At 39.7% G+C, this 18,864-nt stretch overlaps 1 protein-coding gene across 5 annotated transcripts in view; it reads right to left on the minus strand.

Annotated features, from left to right (window-relative positions):
- fry (Protein furry) overlaps positions 1-18,864 on the minus strand; it is a 342,675-nt gene that overhangs the window by 72,441 nt on the left and 251,370 nt on the right. For all 5 annotated transcript variants that reach the window (XM_070103982.1, XM_070103981.1, XM_070103978.1 and 2 more), the window contains 4 exons: positions 14,601-14,759; positions 12,177-12,390; positions 11,308-11,537; positions 4,466-4,617 (listed from right to left, as the gene is read on the minus strand). In XM_070103982.1, coding sequence (XP_069960083.1) covers positions 4,466-4,617; positions 11,308-11,537; positions 12,177-12,390; positions 14,601-14,759 — 755 coding nt within the window. The remainder of the gene's footprint in view (positions 1-4,465; positions 4,618-11,307; positions 11,538-12,176; positions 12,391-14,600; positions 14,760-18,864) is intronic.

Consider the following 18,864-nt stretch of genomic DNA (forward strand, 5'->3'; position numbering starts at 1 on the left):
TTAGCAGAAGACCAGTCAATAGGATGGCTATGATCTCTGACGTGACAGAAAAGAGCATTGTTAGTGTCGGCAAGCCTAACACTATTTTTGTGCTCCCTAAGTCTGTCAGAAAGAGATCGACCAGTTTCTCCGAAGTATTGAAGAGGACAGGAGGAGCAAGAAATAGAGTAGACACCAGGAACATCTGTAGAGGGAGGAGAGGTATGAACGAGATTAGTGCGAAGAGTGTTAGTCTGGCGGAAGGTAAGCTTGATGTCTAAGGGACGGAGAGAATTGTTGAGATTAGAAAGACCGGAAATGTAAGGAAGGCGTCTGGTTGTCTTTGTTGTGGACATTTCGCCATCCAGTGGCTGGCTGGATGGCGAAACGTCTATGATGGGGATGCCTGGGTGTTGTGCATGTGTCTTAATTTCATCTTGTCGGTATTATATACAATTCTTGTACTACTACTACTACCACCACCTCTTCCTGCCTATATATAGCCGTCCTGCTCCACCTCTGGTTAGTGTGACTTTGTCAATGGTCCAAGTCGGACCGAAACGTCGTCATAAGCTTCTCTCTTTTATGTGCGGGTTATTTGTGTATGGTTCTTTAGTGTTTTACCTGTAAGAGCAGATGTGTGAAGAATGAGGTGTGACCCCTGTATTCAGTTTTCCACACAGTTTATCCCTTTATTTGTGCCACTCTGTTCTGTTTTCCCCTTTATTTGTGCCACTCTGTTCTGTTTTACCCTTTATTTGTGTCACTGTTCTGTTTTACCCTTTATTTGTGTCACACTGTTCTGTTTTTCAGTTTCTTGTTATCAATAAGAAGGCTTATTAACCCCTTGACTGTTGCAACCCCAAATCCTAAGGTGTCTCGTGGTATTGCAAAATTTCAAAAAAAAAAAAAAAACTCGTGAAATGATAGAGAATCTTTTCCCAATTGCAATGACGCCAAAATAATGAAATGTTATGGAAAACTGATGGAGTTATGCTCTCGCGAAGTTAGCAACCTCGGCGATATTTACGAATTGGCGATTTCACCCAATTTGAGCCCTATTTTCATCCAATTCCTTTGTTCCAGTTGACCAAACTCATAGCTATTTCTTTAGAACTCCATTTTTTCTATCGATTGAGTACAAGAAACTACCCATTTACTGATTTCAACTACCCAATAACATGGTCAGAAATTTGCAATTTGGCCAATTTCATGAAAATTAAAAAATATGACAATTTGAAAATAAGGTCCAGAATGAACAATGCAGACATTCCTGGCTCTAAAATAACATTTTCTTTGTTCATCAGTCATGTCTCCAGGCCCCTCTGATATTACTCTTGGTTTCTATTTTGAATTTTTTATTCAAACAAAAAATAGAAGATTTACTGTTATGCAGACTATTGCAATATTGTAATAATTGTATAAATAATGCCAACCCATTCATGACTGCATATTAGAATGGCTACTTGGACATTTATTGGAAAATGACATCATTTGTTTACTTTTGAACATCGGCAAAAATCAAACACTTCCTGTACTTTGAGGTCCATTTCAAGGTTCTTTTCATAGTAAAACCAATCAAAATCACCTCTATTTCTATATGTTTCCCATTCTATCAAATGAGACCAGGAAAACGAGAATACAACCATAAATACTATACAAAAATAGACCACAAAGTCGGCATTTTAATTAAAAAAAAAAAAAAACGGTCAGAGTTTTTTTTTCTCATTATGCTCTGTGTGCTGCAGGATTTTTTTTACATGGTGCACACTGACCACACAGACCCATTCTCTCCCATGTGGGCCTACCAGCTTTCTCCTGCTCAATCTGAAGCCGCTAGAATTTTTTTTTTTTTTTAACAAGTCGGCCGTCTCCCACCGAGGCAGGGTGACCCAAAAAGAAAGAAAATCCCCAAAAAGAAAATACTTTCATCATCATTCAACTCTTTCACCTCACTCACACAATCATTGCTTTTGCAGAGGTGCTCAGAACACAACAGCTTAGAAGCATATACGTATGAAGATACACAACATATCCCTCCAAACTGTCAATATCCTGAACCCCCTCCTTTAGAGTGTAGGCATTGTATTTTCCATTTCCAGGACTTTTATGAGTATACAGTGGACCCCCGGTTAACGATATTTTTTCACTCCAGAAGTATGTTCAGGTGCCAGTACTGACCGAATTTGTTCCCATAAGAAATATTGTGAAGTAGATTAGTCCATTTCAGACCCCCAAACATACACGTACAAACGCACTTACATAAATACACTTACATAATTGGTCGCATTCGGAGGTAATCGTTATGCGGGGGTCCACTGTATATACATCAAAAACGGTGGCTCGTAAGACATATATATACGACCAAAACAGTCAAAGGGTTAATAAGTAGGCCTACTGATAAGCAGGCCTACTGATCCATACTAGGCAGGTCCTCCTCACATTCACTCATGTGCCTGTTCACCAAAATTTTGAAGCTCCTTAATTTACTTTAATGATCTTACTTAGCAGCAAGATCATTAAATTTAAATTAATTAAACCTGATTCCACTGCTTCGAGTCTGTCTTGATTAAAAGCTTTCAGCAATTTGTTTTGCTTATTTATGATGGTGGCCAGTACAAAGAAAGTCCTGGTTGTGAAACGCAGAATAAGCTACATGGAGCCAGTCTTCCAGTCTTCCTGCAGCCAAAAAATACTGATGCTGTGTAAACACTGATTAGTTGGTTCATTAGGTTTAAAGCCTGAATATGATATGGTATACAACACTGACAAGTTGATAAGACACACACAACAGTTTGGTATATCTTTATTTCAAAATGTTTTGCCTACACAGTAGGCTTCTTCAGTTGAGTACAGAGGAGACAGCAGAATCAACAGAGATGTAAAGATGTAATCAGTCCGTTACCACCTCAAAACTAGGTCTTCAAGGGTGATGGACTGATTACATTGTCTTTACTTTTCTACTGCTTCTCCTGCCTCCTCTGTACTTGACTGAAGAAGCCTACTGTGTAAGTGAAACTTTCGGAATAAAGATGCCTAACTGACGCGTATGTGTCTTACTTATTAGGTTTAAAGCCATAAGAATCACTAAGGCTGCATGTCACCTGTATATCACAAATTCAGAATTCTTTAATCCTTAAATTACAGACTAAAGCAAACTCTCAGCATATGCACACACCTTTGTGTGTATAATATACCCTTGGTCTGCATAAATGTGAAGAATCCAGAATTAAAACAACAGAAATGAACAATCTGAAGACTATGTATTTAGTATGGAGGAAAGGAAAGGTTGTATTATAGTGTTTTGGAGTGTTTGGGGCTGTACGACCCATACGAGTTTAGAGCTTATGTTCTAATATAATGAAGGTGCAAAAAACGATTGAGTCTGAAAGTTTGATTCAGTTCATGAAGTGTGTGCCATGTTCCTAAGGTCATGCAGGACAAAAAAAGGAGTAATGACAGAGCAGTGAAGGAAGCACATGTGAATGATCAGTAGAGAAGTGAGAAAATATGAAGAGTATGAGGAGAGAAATGGTAAGTGTGCAAAAACAGTGCCAAGAACATAGTCAGCACAATACAACATAAGTAGTACAGTAAAGAAAAGGATGGAGCTCAGTGGCAATGTTTAATTAGAATGAATTGAATGATTAGTAATATGCTTTTGACAATTTACAAGGAGTTACATAAAGTCCCATGTATGAAATAGCTGAAATATTGCACAATTGGAACATGGAAGGCAAAAAATCCACCTTGACCAAAAAATGAAACACGGGTAAGTGAGATCTGTATATCTTCGCTTCAGCCACGGACCCTCCTCAGCAGATAGGTCTAAATGCCTTAGTTTAGTTTTGGTTTTACTTACTTAATGATGTACAAATGGAGCTTGCATCCAAAACTGATAAGTGCAAGTCTGCAGATGACATGAAATTAGGAAGATGTGTAACATCCATCACCAATTTGTCAACACATCCAAGTTGACCTGGAGATTGACTTGGATAGGCTGACCTTGACAGGTTGTCACAATGGTCATTAGACTGGGAAAGGTATATATTGTAGATTAAATACCTGTTAATGAGGACAAAATATAGATATCTCTTAAACTTGTTTAAATTTTTGGTCCAAGTGGTTCCTCACCTTTCATTAATCAAGTGTTCATGACACTTTAATTGAAGAAAAGTGGAAAATGCTAAAGCAGTGTCCTTGGATGCTTCTTAATATGCAAAGTGGAGTGCAAGATTGGGTGTTATCCTTTCCTATAATCTAATTTTTCTTTCTTTATCCAATGAAAGGGTGAAGTTCATAGTGATGATGATCACAATGCTGATGATGCTGATGATGATGTGATGATATATGTGTAAAACATATACTGTATACAAGCAAAACACAAAAAACAAAAAATAACAAACAAATCTCAGCCCCCCCAAAATTCTAAGTGTAACACTAAGAAAGCAAAAAACTTTAAGAAATGAAAACCAAATATACATACAGTGTAGATGTACAAGTGGCCTGGAGTGGTCGAGCCCAAGGGTGATGATATGTAGCATAAGAGGAACATGGATGGACCAGTCTACACTGTGACATTCAACATCAATGCCTGCTACTATAACATCACAGATCAACATCACAGCTAAGTTGCATCTGCAAAAAGAAAAATCTGAATATATATAATTTTCCATTTAATGGAGAGCATATGAACATAATACAGAAGCACTGTGGTAGGCCTACTGGCCCATGTTAGGTAGGTCCTTCTTGATTCAAACCCTTCCCATTCATATATTCATTTAACCTAAGTTTTAAGCTTTAATGTGATAAAATAATCTAGCAGCAGCTATTGTCTCAGAAAATAAACAGATACTGAAAGTTTTATTTAAGTAAATACAGAGAGTAAAGCAGGTGATATTTCTTGCTACTGGAAGACCCTCCATTAAGGAAGCAAAGAGGTGCTTTTTTCTCTTACCATTGGTTGATTTCAGACAATTGCAGTGCTGCAGCACTAAATGATAACGTCCTAAAAAGACCCACCTTTGCACATCTATTTCTGCTCTTAATTTGGTTTTCCCACTGGTGTGCTGGAGTGAGTTGTTGGATAATGAGGGATGGTGCCAAGTGTGGCATTTACAGTGAACAGATGGGTGCCGCTTTTGAATATTTATCATTCTTTACCTATAATGCTCTTCTATTGTCACGGGGCCAATGCCTCGCTGCTCTACGAAGGTAGTCATGTGGTAATGGTAATGTTACTTCTATGTGATAGTATATTTTTATTCTGTGTATACATGGTTGGTTCACATTATTTTAGTATACAGCAGAACCCTGTATCCATGGAGTCATCATCCATGGTTTCAGTTATCGACGGTTTACTGTGGCCCAAAAATAACTCTTAATTTTGTTTAATAGTGGCCCCAGAGTGCAAAAGCAGTGATGCTGGCAGTTCTTTAAAGCCTAAGAGAAGCCATGAAATGCTTCCCATCAGTGAAAACATGCTAATTCTAGACTTATTTTGAAAAATTTATCAATTAAACTTTATCATACGCATATATGTAAACAAAAAAAATGACATATATATATAGGGTTTACTACTATCCATGGTTTCAGGTATCCACAGTAGGTCTTGGAAAATATTCCCTGTGGATACAAGAGGACTACTGTAATATGTTTACAAAATCATGAGAGGTGTTGATATTCATTTATTATTTGATTGTTTCCTGAATTTTACAATAAATTTACTGATGTATGGTATGGTAATACTGCTAGCACAATGACATGTTCTATCAAACTAGCTCTCCTTCCCCAAAAATAGCCTCTCCTCACTTAGCGACGTACTCGTTTATGGACGACTTGGACTTACAACGGGCTCTCTGACCAGTATGCATATTAAAGTATGTATATTAGAGTTGATTCCCTCTATTCTGTTTATTACAACATAAAATACACTACTGTATAATCATTTAAAAATATACTAAAAATGTTATAAATGGTGCAAGGGTGATATTAAAGCAATATCAAAGATGGTTGATGTTACGGCCCCCTGCCAAACTAGCGGTTAAATAGTTAACCTGCCGGCCGGCAGTACCACTGGGTACGTCATCAAACCCAATGTGGGGACTGCTGAGCCGGCCTTAGCAGCAGTAAGTACCTGAACACCTCACGGTACGCAGCTAAGCAGTAGGTACCTGAACACCTCACGGTAAACATCTACTGGCTTTAGAAGCAGTAGGTACCTGAACACCTCACGGTACACATCTACTGGCTTTAGAAGCAGTAAGTACCTGAACACCTCACGGTACACATCTACTTGCTTTAGAAGCATTAAGTACCTGAACACCTCACAGTACACATCTACTGGCCTTAGAGCAGTAAGTACCTGAACACCTCACAGTATGCATCTAAGCAGTAGGTACCTGAACACCTCACAGTACACATCTACTGGCCTTAGAAGCAGTAAGCACCTGAACACCTCACGGTACGCATCGAAGCAGTAGTTACCAGAACACCTAATGGTACACATCTACTGGCAGTAGAGAGTATTCTACTGATTTTAGAAGAAGCGCTCACCGCAGCTCACTGAGTCTGTTGGCCTCAGTTATTTGACGGCTGCATTCAGTGAGCTTGCAACATAGTGTGTGCTGCATCGGACCACCTTGCGGTGTGTCAACTTGTCTTGAAGGCGGTAGATAGTACTCACCAGACCATCTTACGGTGTACTTCTACCGGCCTTAGAGAGTATTTACAGGACTACCAGTGATGTCTGCGGACTCACCGCCTATGCTAGTCAACTGTGGGCCGGAGTCATCTGATGCTATTTTAGTGGGACATTACATGAAGAAAAGGTTGGAGTGTTACACTGAACTGGGCTAGGACCGTAGTGTGACACTTAGGAAAGTATGATGGAGTGGAACACTGAGATATGCTACAGGACCGTAGTGGAACACTAAGGAGAAAAGGGTGTCTTGTGACACTGAAGATGGCATAGTTGTAGTGTACATTGAATAGTGTCATGTGACTGGCCTCTGATAAGAAAGACGCTGTGGGTGATAGTGTGCGACGCAGAGACAAGGGTGTCAAGAGTGACACAGTAGAGATATTGTGTATGACGCAGAAAAAAGGGTGTCGTGTGACAGAGAAAAGGGTGTCTAGTGGACACGGTTGAGCAGGAGCGTCATTACACGGAAGAAAGGGTGTCAAGTGACACAGTTGAGAAGGAGCGTCACAACATACCACGGATAAGTGTCGTGTGACACAGAGCGTCATAAGGGTGTCGTGAGACACGAAGAATGCAGTTGATTATTTATTATTATACAAATGTTATTTATAATTTATTATTTTAGCACAGATATATATATTTTAAATACTTCTAGACCAAAGATTGTGTTTTTTATATAATATTAAAAATTCATTTATTTTAACGTGTACTTATGTATCCCGAACTCTTTATTACAAAATGAGTAAATCCACCATATAAAATTAACTTTTTTTTGTAATAGTTGACATAAACCCACTACCATTATAGTATGCTCCTTATTTAGCGACGAATTCGTATACCGATGCGGTATTAGGAACGCAACTCCGTCATTGAGGAGAGGCTGTGATGTTTGACTGAAAACTTCTTAGGCATTCAACTAGCCAGCTCCCTAACTGGAGCAGCCCATGGACCATTATCAAGTCACAACTTAATAATGGATCTGGACAGATCAAAATGTCATCTACAATTTCTTCTTTGAATCATAGGTTGGTTGTGTAAGTCTCTTGGTAAATGTCTGTGATACTATGTTATGTTGTGGTAGTCACTGCTGCAACATGGTGAGTATGTCTCTTGGTTAAATGTTCCAGCTGTGCTACTGTGACCTTTGTTCTTCAAAACCCAGAATGCTTTGAAATCTTCAACTATTAAATGCAATTTTCAGTTTAAGGGTTAAAAAAAAAAAAAATCCCACAGCAAGACGAGAGGACATAAAGCATCATGGATGACACCCAGCTAAGTCCAACAAAATAGCTGACTCTCAGAAATCAAATAACCTGCACACAGGAGAAAAACTACTACCATTACATCGCTTCACTCCACTTTGTCTCATTTGCCACTACCACTACTCCCCCTACTTACTACTACTTAAACTACCAGCATTGCCTCTACCACTAATGTCTCCATTTCCTTCTTTCTTCCTTCTCTCTCTTTGTTTAATCCCTGCCCTCCTCTCACATACATACTGGTTCCCTTACCTTCATGTGTTAGTGTGTGACTAGTTAATGGTCCAAATTGGACCAAAACATCGTCATAAGTTTCTTTCTCCTGTGTGTAAGATATCTGTATATTGTTCCAGTTACAGTATTGTGCCTTTTTGTTCTTCACAGCAATCAACTAATACAGTACCAATTAACTCTTTCACTGTTAGTGCTGTAGTACTACGGCTTACGAGCCAGTGTTGGTGCCGTAGTCCTATGCCAAAATTCTAGCAGCTTCAAATCTAGCGGGAGAAAGCTGGTAGGCCTACGTATGAGAGAATGGGTCTGCGTGGTCAGTGTGCACAGGATAAAAAAAATTGGGGAGCCAGTGGTGCATTGTGGGAATGCCATTTCAGCAGTCCTTGTTCAGCATGTCTAGCGGTAAGAAATATCTGACTCTCCAGTGAATTTGGACTCTTCTCTTCCCAAGTGATAGTTCTAACAGAGATGGAAGTGTCAGTGAAGATGAATTTCATGGTTTTGAGGAGTTGTAGAACATAAAAACATAAGGAGGAACACTGCAGCAGGCCTGTTGGCCCATACTAGGCAGGTCCTTTACAATCCATCCCACTAACAAAATATTTGCCCAACCCAATTTTCATTGCTACCCAAGAAATAAGCTTTGATAATTCTATTTACTCATATGCAAGTCCCACTCAAATCCAACCCCTCTCACTCATGTATTTATCCAACCTAAATTTGAAACTACCCAAGGTTTTAGCTTCAATAACCCTACAAGGCAGACTGTTCCACTCGTCAACTACCCTATTTCCAAACCAATACTTTCCTATATGCTTTCTAAATCTAAACTTATCTAATTTGAATCCATTATTGCAATGCCCAGGATACCAGATACAGACAGTGAAAAGGGATGGCAGCTTGGACAGAGGGTAAGGCAGCTTGAGTATTGGGGAAAGCAGCTTGGATGGTGGGGAAGACAGCGTGGATGGTGGGGAAGATGGTGTGGGTGGTTGGGAAGACGGTGTGTAAGTAAGTTCATTCAGGTATACACGAATACAGTTGCATAGATTATCATACACAGCAGCATGTGTAGAGAACCTAGGATAACCCCCAAAAAAGTCAGAGTGACTTATTTCCAGCATGGGTGGTGGGGAAGACAGTGTGGGTATGGGGAAGGCAGCATGGGTGTGGGGAAGGCAGTGTGGGTATGGGGAAGGCAGCATGGGTGGTGGGGAAAGCAGCATGGATGGTGGGGATGATGGTGTGTGGGTGGGTGGGGAAGGCAGCATGGATGGTGGGGATGATGGTGTGGGTAGGGAAGGCAGCATGGGTGGCTGGGAAGACGGCATGTAAGTTTATTCAGGTATACACAAATACAGTTATATAGATTATCATACATAGCAGCATGTGTAGAGAACCTGGGATAACCCAAAAAAGTCAAGCATGGGTGGTGGGGAAGACAGTGTGGGTGTGGGGAAGGCAGCATGGGTGGTGGGGAAGGTGGTGTGGGTGGTGGGGAAGACAGCATGGTTTTGTGTAAACCTGTTTTGCAAACAATATAAAGATAACAATGTTTGTGCAGTTACTGTGTTGCAAAGAAGTGGATATATATATGTACGTATATATTACACATTATATTGGTCTCACAGGCCACAAAAGTTACTTGAAAAAATAAAATATTAGAAACAAAAAGAAAAAACAGAATAAAAGTAAAAATAATATTACCGAGTGAGTGGCAGTCGGTGATGTTGCTGTAAGCGGTTCACTTTGTCAACTTCACGCCTCTATATCTCGGTATATAGTGATAGCAAAAAAATGTTTTTTTCTTTAAAAACAATCAGAAAAATATTCTTAAGATTTTGGTAAGAAAAAATAATTATGTTTTCAAATATTTTTCGACACAGAGAGGGACTTCAGGATCAGAGCTCTCGACAGTGAAAGGGTTAAAGATTGAATGAAACTGTGGCACGTGGTTAACATGAATATGGGTAAGGGATTTTATGGAGGAGCATTGAAATTATCTCTCGCCTGAAGACTATTCATCGCATTTAGCAACACTGGAAGGTACTGTACTACATTATGAATTACAATGAGTGAGGTAGTGACGAGGCAGTGAGTAAGGTAGAGAGAGGTGGTAATAAATGGTATAAAATACCGACACAATGGAAATATAAACACAAATGCAGTATAATGTGATCCTTTATTGACAACGTTTCACCCACACAGTGGGCTTTCTCAAGTCACACACGGATCTACCTGGGGTTGGAAGGTACGAGAGTATTTATAGTCAGAATGTTGAGGTAGAGAGAGGTAGTGAAGCAGTGAGTGAGGCAGTGAATAAGGTAGTGAGAGAGGTAGTGAGGCAGTGGGTGAGGTAGTGAGGCAGTGGGTGAGGTAGTGAATGAGGTAGTGAGGCAGTGAGGTAGTGAATGAGGTAGTGAGTGAGGCAGAGAGGTAGTGAGGCAGTGAGTGAGGTAGTGAGGCAGTGGGTGAGGTAGTGAGGTAGTGGGTGAGGTAGTGAGGCAGTGGGTGAGGTAGTGAGGCAGTGGGTGAGGTAGTGAGACAGTGAGTGAGGTAGTGAGTGAGGTAGTGAGTGAGGTAGTGAATGAGGCAGTGAGGGAGTAAGGTAGTGAGGCAGTGAGTGAGGTAGTGAGGGAGAGAGGTAATGAGGTAGTGAAGCAGTGAGAGAGGTAGTGAGGCAGTGAGGTAGTGAGGCAGTGAGGTAGTGAGGCAGTGAGGTAGTGAGGCAGTGAGAGGCAGTGAGGTAGTGAATGAGGTAGTGAGGCAGTGAGTGAGGTAGTGAGGCAGTGAGGTAGTGAGTGATATAGTGACTGAGGCAGTGAGGTAGTGAGTGAGGTAGTGAGTGAGGTAGTGAGTGAGGTAGTGAGTGAGGTAGTGAGTGAGGTAGTGAGTGAGGTAGTGAGTGATGCAGTGAGTGAGGTAGTGAGGAAGTGAGTGAGGCAGTAGGTGAGGTAGTCACTCCTATTACTCGATTTATGGATTTACGACTACTTCATTAAGTGATGATGTGACTAACATGTAGGAAGCTTTAATAAATTCTTAGAGAGTCATGACCTCAACAAACAATGCAGACAAAATATATAAAGATACATACAAAGGAAAATGTTAAACTATGCTATATCTCACCTGTGAAATGCAGTGATAGGCTGAGAACTATCTGGCAAATACTCGGTGAGTGGAGCAAAGTAACCCCCATATTCTGGCATGGGTAATGGGTGTGGCTGTGGTGGTTCATATCGTTCACTATTATCATCTATGCCTGTTGCCACACTACCCCCTGTTATTCCAGGAGTTCCACTGAGATTATTGTTCTGAGCTCTAAGAACAGCAAAATTATCCTCTTGTGGCATGACAACCTGGGAACAATGTACTGGTTAAAAATGCTTCTGACAGAATGTTTCTGCAAGTTTACTGAGTTAAAGAAGTGGGAGACTGTCTGTCTCCCAAATAAGTAGGGTGACTTTCCCTTTTCCTGAAAGGAAGCACATTTACCATCATTCATTCAATCACCATCTTGTCAGGTAAGTGCTGACATTGCAGTTCAGACTGGCTTCCTTCAGAGTGCAGGCACTGTACTTCCCACCTCCAGTATTGAAGTCCAAGTACAGTGGACCCCCGGTTAACGAACTTTTTTCATTCCAGTAGTATGTTCAGGTGCCAGTACTGACCGAATTTTTTCCCATAAGGAATATTGTGAAGTAGATTAGTCCATTTCAGACCCCCAAACATACACATACAAACGCACTTACATAAATACACTTACATAATTGGTCGCATTTGGAGGTGATCGTTAAGCGGGGGTCCACTGTAATTGGTTTCCCTCATTCCTTTCATAAACATTACCTTTCTCACACTCAGCAGTGCAGCAAGCCATCAAAACCTCTTATCTCCACTCATTTTGATTTAGCACTGTCATACAAGCCTTTTGGATGGCTTCATATAAACAAAAATAAAAATAATTCTCATGATAATCTAAACAAGTGTAAAGAACATACCTCAACATTATTAGTGTTGAGATCCTCCTGCATATTAGAAGGTAAGGAGTTGGGTGCCAGTGAGGAATTGGGCCGAGACTTAACATTAATGGCTGTGGTCGCTGCTGTTGAGGCTGCAACAGAGCTGTCCACAGCAATGACACTCGAGACCCCAGACCCAACACTGGACACACTGCGCAGTGATCCAGGAGCACTGCGCTGTTCTCTTGTAACTCTGCAAAATAAAGATGCAAATAAACCATTGTTGCAATTAAAAATATTTATGGCAAGTGAGTGATAAGATTCCAGGGCAGTGTGCAAGCAACTCAGCCAGCTGGCTCATGGTACATATTTTTTTTTTTTTTTTCAACAAGTCGGCCATCTCCCACCGAGGCAGGGTGACCCAAAAAAAGAAAGAAAATCCCCAAAAAGAAAATACTTTTATCATCATTCAACACTTTCACCACACTCGCACATTATCACTGTTTTTGCAGAGGTGCTCAGAATACAACAGTCTAGAAGCATACACACATAAAGATACACAACATATACCTAGTTGGATGAATCACACTGCAGCCAGATGGAGAAGCGGCTTATGCACTGGCCTGGAGTTTTACGACTCAAATATCACAGTACATAATTTGCACAAGCAAGACCAGTTTCATGGTAAATTACTGTGCTGATTATTGAATAATCGTAGTCTAGTAACTTAAACTTATTCTATGTCCTTGAGGGAATAATGTGAATTTATGCTGCCTACATTTTTATAAGTGTTTCTCTTCAATAGGAAATTTAAATTACTTCTCATTCTTTAGAAAACAGGAAATTTAATTTGGTGTGAGGATGAAACATTTTTAGATGTACATGGATTAAAGGCAAATGATCTTGAAATTGTAATATGCACTCAAATTGATAATTAAGAAAGACAGTACAAACACTCCATGGGGAATGGAAAAGAATTTGTCCTACACAAGCCATGAATGTCCTAAAATGCTGGGAGCAAGGGGCTAGTAACCTCTTCTCCTGTATATATTACTAAATTTAAAAGGAGAAACTTTTGTTTTTCCTTTAGGGCCACCCCACCTCAGTGGGATACGGCTGGTATGTTGAAAGAAAGAAAAAAAGGAAAAGCCTAAGTTTTTCCTTTTTCGGATGGGAGACGGTCAGTGTGTTAAAAAAATGGTATAGAGAAGGAGAATTATAATTTACTAGATGTACAGTAGAGTACCACTCTCCAGAGTTGTGTGTGAATAGTTATAAAGAATTCAAACAAGAAAATGAACAGACAAAAATATAGCGATTTGGTTTGAACCAAATAAAACGATATTAATATCTTATGATGAATATATAGTAATTTACAATACAGTAAGTGTTAAATTTCGTAGTTCCAAGTTGTATGGCGACACCGACAAGCTGTGTATAAGGACACTTGTGTACCATTTAGGACATTTTTTAATGGAAACATTTCACCACAAGTGACCTCTTCATCAGAACTGAAGATGCTGTTTGTGGTGAAAATTTTTCTCTCATAAATGTCCTGAATAGTACACAAGTGCCCTTATACATTTGTTAAAAGTCTGTGCCACGATAGTAAGAGCTGCATTTTAACTTATCTTTAACTAAAATGTTTATTAAATGCATTTATTAATTCTGTATGTTTCTTTTATACATGATTTGGTTTAAAAATACATATTTGTTTTCTGCAACATTAACATACAGAATTTCTTATTTTTTTAGATACATTAATTTTTTCAGTACAAATGCACACTCTGCATTTTTCACAGTATATACCTGTTTTATACACACCTGGCTAGTCATTGATATGTTTGATATCAATTAGTTTGGGAATGTAGATTAATTTTTTATAATTTTCAAACTGAATTTCTTAATATTCTAATTGTAATATTTTTTTTTTTGTTTGCATTCTCTCCATTATAAAACTTTCGCTACCCCTTTTTTTTTTATTAATGTGTAAAATTCACCACTCCATAACCTGTGTCTGGTTTTAAGTCAGCATTTGGAGTAGTCTGCCCAAAATGCTCAGGCATGTTAGTGGCTTTCATTGTGTTTAACAATACTTTACTACATGTAAACTACACATCGTATACTATGCAAAGAAATAAATATTTGAATTTGAAAAATGTGTGATCAAAAAGAACAAAATGGCACAATACCATGACTGGAACAACACACAAATAACCTGCATGTAGGAGAGACGAGCTTACGATGATGTTCCACTCCGACTTGGACCATTTACAAAGTCATGTTGTCATTAGCTCCTCTCTCTCCTATGTGCACCTTATTTGTGTAATATGTGGTCAATTTACACATTTAGGATGCAAACTTCCCATCCTTATAGGACAGATATGTGATCACCATTCAGTGTCTTGTTTAGAGTACAAATGCAAAATCGTCCAGAAAAACAATAATGTTATGATTACTTACAGAGGAGAGTATCTCTCTCTAGGTAGGTCGTGATGATCTCCGGAATGTCGTTTTGTGTGTAATGTTCCTCGTTCGGAGGGCGTCTGCTCTTGTGGTGCCCCACTTCCCTCCACACACCCACCCTCACCATGTGAGGACGTTTTACGCATGGAAGTGAGTCTGAAAAATATTAAAGAGTAAATTGAGCTATCGTATGTTTGTAGAGTAAACTGAGATATCTGTTTCTAGAGTAAACTGAGATATCTATTTCTAGAATAAACTCAGATATCAGTATGTTTGTAGAGTAAACTGAGATATCTATTTCTAGAATAAACTCAGATATCAGTATGTTTCTAGATAAACTGAGATATCAGTATGTTTCTAAACTGAGATATCAGTATGTTTCTAGAGTAAACTGAGATATCAGTATGTTTCTAAACTGAGATATCAGTATGTTTCTAGAGTAAACTGAGATTTTTTTTTTTTTTTTTTATTATCACACCGGCCGATTCCCACCAAGGCAGGGTGGCCCGAAAAAGAAAAACTTTCACCATCATTCACTCCATCACTGTCTTGCCAGAAGGGTGCTTTACACTACAGTTTTTAAACTGCAACATTAACACCCCTCCTTCAGAGTGCAGGCACTGTACTTCCCATCTCCAGGACTCAAGTCCGGCCTGCCGGTTTCCCTGAATCCCTTCATAAATGTTACTTTGCTCACACTCCAACAGCACGTCAAGTATTAAAAACCATTTGTCTCCATTCACTCCTATCAAACACGCTCACGCATGCCTGCTGGAAGTCCAAGCCCCTCGCACACAAAACCTCCCTTACCTCCTCCCTCCAACCCTTCCTAGGCCGACCCCTACCCCGCCTTCCTTCCACTACAGACTGATACACTCTTGAAGTCATTCTGTTTCGCTCCATTCTCTCTACATGTCCGAACCACCTCAACAACCCTTCCTCAGCCCTCTGGACAACAGTTTTGGTAATCCCTCACCTCCTCCTAACTTCCAAACTACGAATTCTCTGCATTATATTCACACCACACATTGCCCTCAGACATGACATCTCCACTGCCTCCAGCCTTCTCCTCGCTGCAACATTCATCACCCACGCTTCACACCCATATAAGAGCGTTGGTAAAACTATACTCTCATACATTCCCCTCTTTGCCTCCAAGGACAAAGTTCTTTGTCTCCACAGACTCCTAAGTGCACCACTCACTCTTTTTCCCTCATCAATTCTATGATTCACCTCATCTTTCATAGACCCATCCGCTGACACGTCCACTCCCAAATATCTGAATACGTTCACCTCCTCCATACTCTCTCCCTCCAATCTGATATTCAATCTTTCATCACCTAATCTTTTTGTTATCCTCATAACCTTACTCTTTCCTGTATTCACCTTTAATTTTCTTCTTTTGCACACCCTACCAAATTCATCCACCAATCTCTGCAACTTCTCTTCAGAATCTCCCAAGAGCACAGTGTCATCAGCAAAGAGCAGCTGTGACAACTCCCACTTTGTGTGTGATTCTTTATCTTTTAACTCCACGCCTCTTGCCAAGACCCTCGCATTTACTTCTCTTACAACCCCATCTATAAATATATTAAACAACCACGGTGACATCACACATCCTTGTCTAAGGCCTACTTTTACTGGGATATATCTACTTTAAACACGGTGACATCACACATCCTTGTCTAAGGCCTACTTTTACTGGGATATATCTACTTTAAACTGAGATATCAGTATGTTTCTAAACTGAGATATCAGTATGTTTCTAGAGTAAACTGAGATATCAGTATGTTTCTAGAGTAAACTGAGATATCAGTATGTTTCTAGAATAAAACTGATGCTGCAATAAGACCTTTATAACCCAATATTTTGAATGTCAGAAACTCTCCCCAATGTGGACAGTTACTGGAAGTGAAACCTGATTCCTTCAGCAGAATTCTAGAAGATCAGGTACTTTCATACACTGGCTTCAGGAGCTTGCTCTATTTCCTTAAATTTTGCACTGTTGATAAAAGGTGTACACCACAGGTAACAGCTTAGCCTGGGCAGTAATAACTTTTTTTTATAAAGGTACAAGTCAGAATGGACATCCAAATCATATATTGTATGTTTTATCCCCCACAGATTGTTCTTATTTTCCTTCAAATTTTGCAGGAATGGCATTGAAATCCAGAGATGCTCCAAGCAGGATGCTGGCAGTGGGAGCAATAGTTGAAGCTTCTGGTAAAATGGATCTAACTGCTGTTGCCACCAGTAGCAACAACCTGGTTGACCAGACAAGCCTGGCCCATGGCTGGGCTCTGGGAGTAGATAACCTCTCAGAACTCATCAAAGGTAAGGTATTGACTGGTTTGTTGGTGGAGATGATTTCCCCTTTTGAGGAAGACATAGGTAGGTAGATAGCAACAATCTCGGTAAGGTCCAGTACTACTGGTCTATCATATGAATGTGGAATGGAAGCCTGTTAAATATTTTGCACTCTGACAGCACTGCAGGTCTTTTCTATCTCTCCGATGAATGTGTAAGATGACAAGTAAATCTTGCCACCTTCTGTTTTTTTTTTTTTAACATGTCAGCTGTTTCCCACCAAGGCAGGGTGACCCAAAAGAAAGAAAACCCCCAAAAAGAAAAAAAACTTTCATTATCAGTCAATACTTTCACCATCACTCATATATAACCACTGTCTTTGCAGAGGCGCCCAGATACGACAGTTTAGATAGTCACTCCAAAGTGCCAATATCCCAAACCCCTCCTTTAAAGTGCAGGCATTGTACTTCCCATTTCCAGGACTCAAGTTTGGCTAACCGGTTTCCCTGAACCCTTCACAAAATATTACCCTGCTCACACTCCAACAGCTTGTCAGGTCCCAAAAACCATTTGTCTCCATTCACTCTTATCTAACACGCTCATGCATGCTTGCTGGATATCCAAGACTCTTGCACACAAAACCTCCTTTACCCCCTCCCTCCAACCTTTTCGAGGACTACCCCTACCCCGCCTTCCTTCCCCTACAGATTTATACGTTCTCCAAGTCATTCTACTTTGTTCCATTCTCTGTAAATAACCAAATGAACAACCCCTCTTCAGCCCTCTGACTAATGCTTTTAGTAGCTCCACACCTCCTAATTTCCACACTATGAATTCTCTGCATAATATTTACACCACACATTGCCCTTAGACAGGACATCTCCACTGCCTCCAGCCGCTTCCTTGCTGCAGCATTTATAACCCAAGCTTCACACCCATATAAGAATGTTGGTACCCTTCTTTGCCTCCGTGGATAGCGTTTTTTGTCTCCACAGATACCTCAATGCACCAATCACTTTTTTCCTTCAATTCTATGGTTAACCTCATCCTTCATAAACCCATCTGCCGACAACTCCACTCCCAAATATCTGAAAACATTCACTTCTTCAATACTCCCTCTGTCCAATGTGATATCCAATTTTTCTTTATCTAAATAGTTTGATACCCTCTTCACCTACACCCTCCCAAACTCGTCCACTAACCTTTGTAACTTTTCTTTAGAATCTCCCAAAAGCACAGTATCATCAGCAAAAAGTAACTGTGTCACTTCCCATTTTGTATTTGATTCCCTATACTGTGATTTAATCCCACCTTCTCCCCAACACCCTAGCATTTACCCCATCTATAAACATATTAAACAACCAGGTAAAATTAAACAGATGTCATGAAGTCTTTATCTTCTATTTCAGTTGCTGTAAAAGATGAGGATATTAGCACTCGTTGTTCATTTTAGTTCCGCTGATACAAAGATTACTGTACTTTGCTATCTACCATTTCAACTTCTATCTCTTCTTTCCCAGCATGTTAGACTCCTACCTACTGCCTCTTGCAGCTTGCACTTGCCCTTTACCTCAAGAGATCAAGACCAAATGAGAAACATATTGCATGGTCTCATTCCTACTTTCTACACTCACCTGTTGGCCACTCATGCACCTGCACTTTATATATTTTCCCATTCTTATAATCCTTCCCATTTTTCTCTACTTCTATGACATCTTTATAATTTATCAGTAAATTAATAACCTCTTCTTTAACAAAACTGAACCAAAATATATAAAATATTATAAGCATCTATATATGATAAACTGTACTAAAAGCTAAATGTTTTTTTGGGTCAGTGTGCTAAAAAAACAAAACTGTACTAAACTGTTGGAACAAATTCAAATCTTTACTAAAATGATTAAATCTTTAGTCTAACATATTTTAATAGTGTAGTGTCAGAAACTGAAGGATC

Source organism: Cherax quadricarinatus, chromosome 88 (assembly GCF_038502225.1).
Source record: "Cherax quadricarinatus isolate ZL_2023a chromosome 88, ASM3850222v1, whole genome shotgun sequence".
NCBI classification, from domain to species: Eukaryota; Metazoa; Arthropoda; class Malacostraca; order Decapoda; family Parastacidae; genus Cherax; species Cherax quadricarinatus.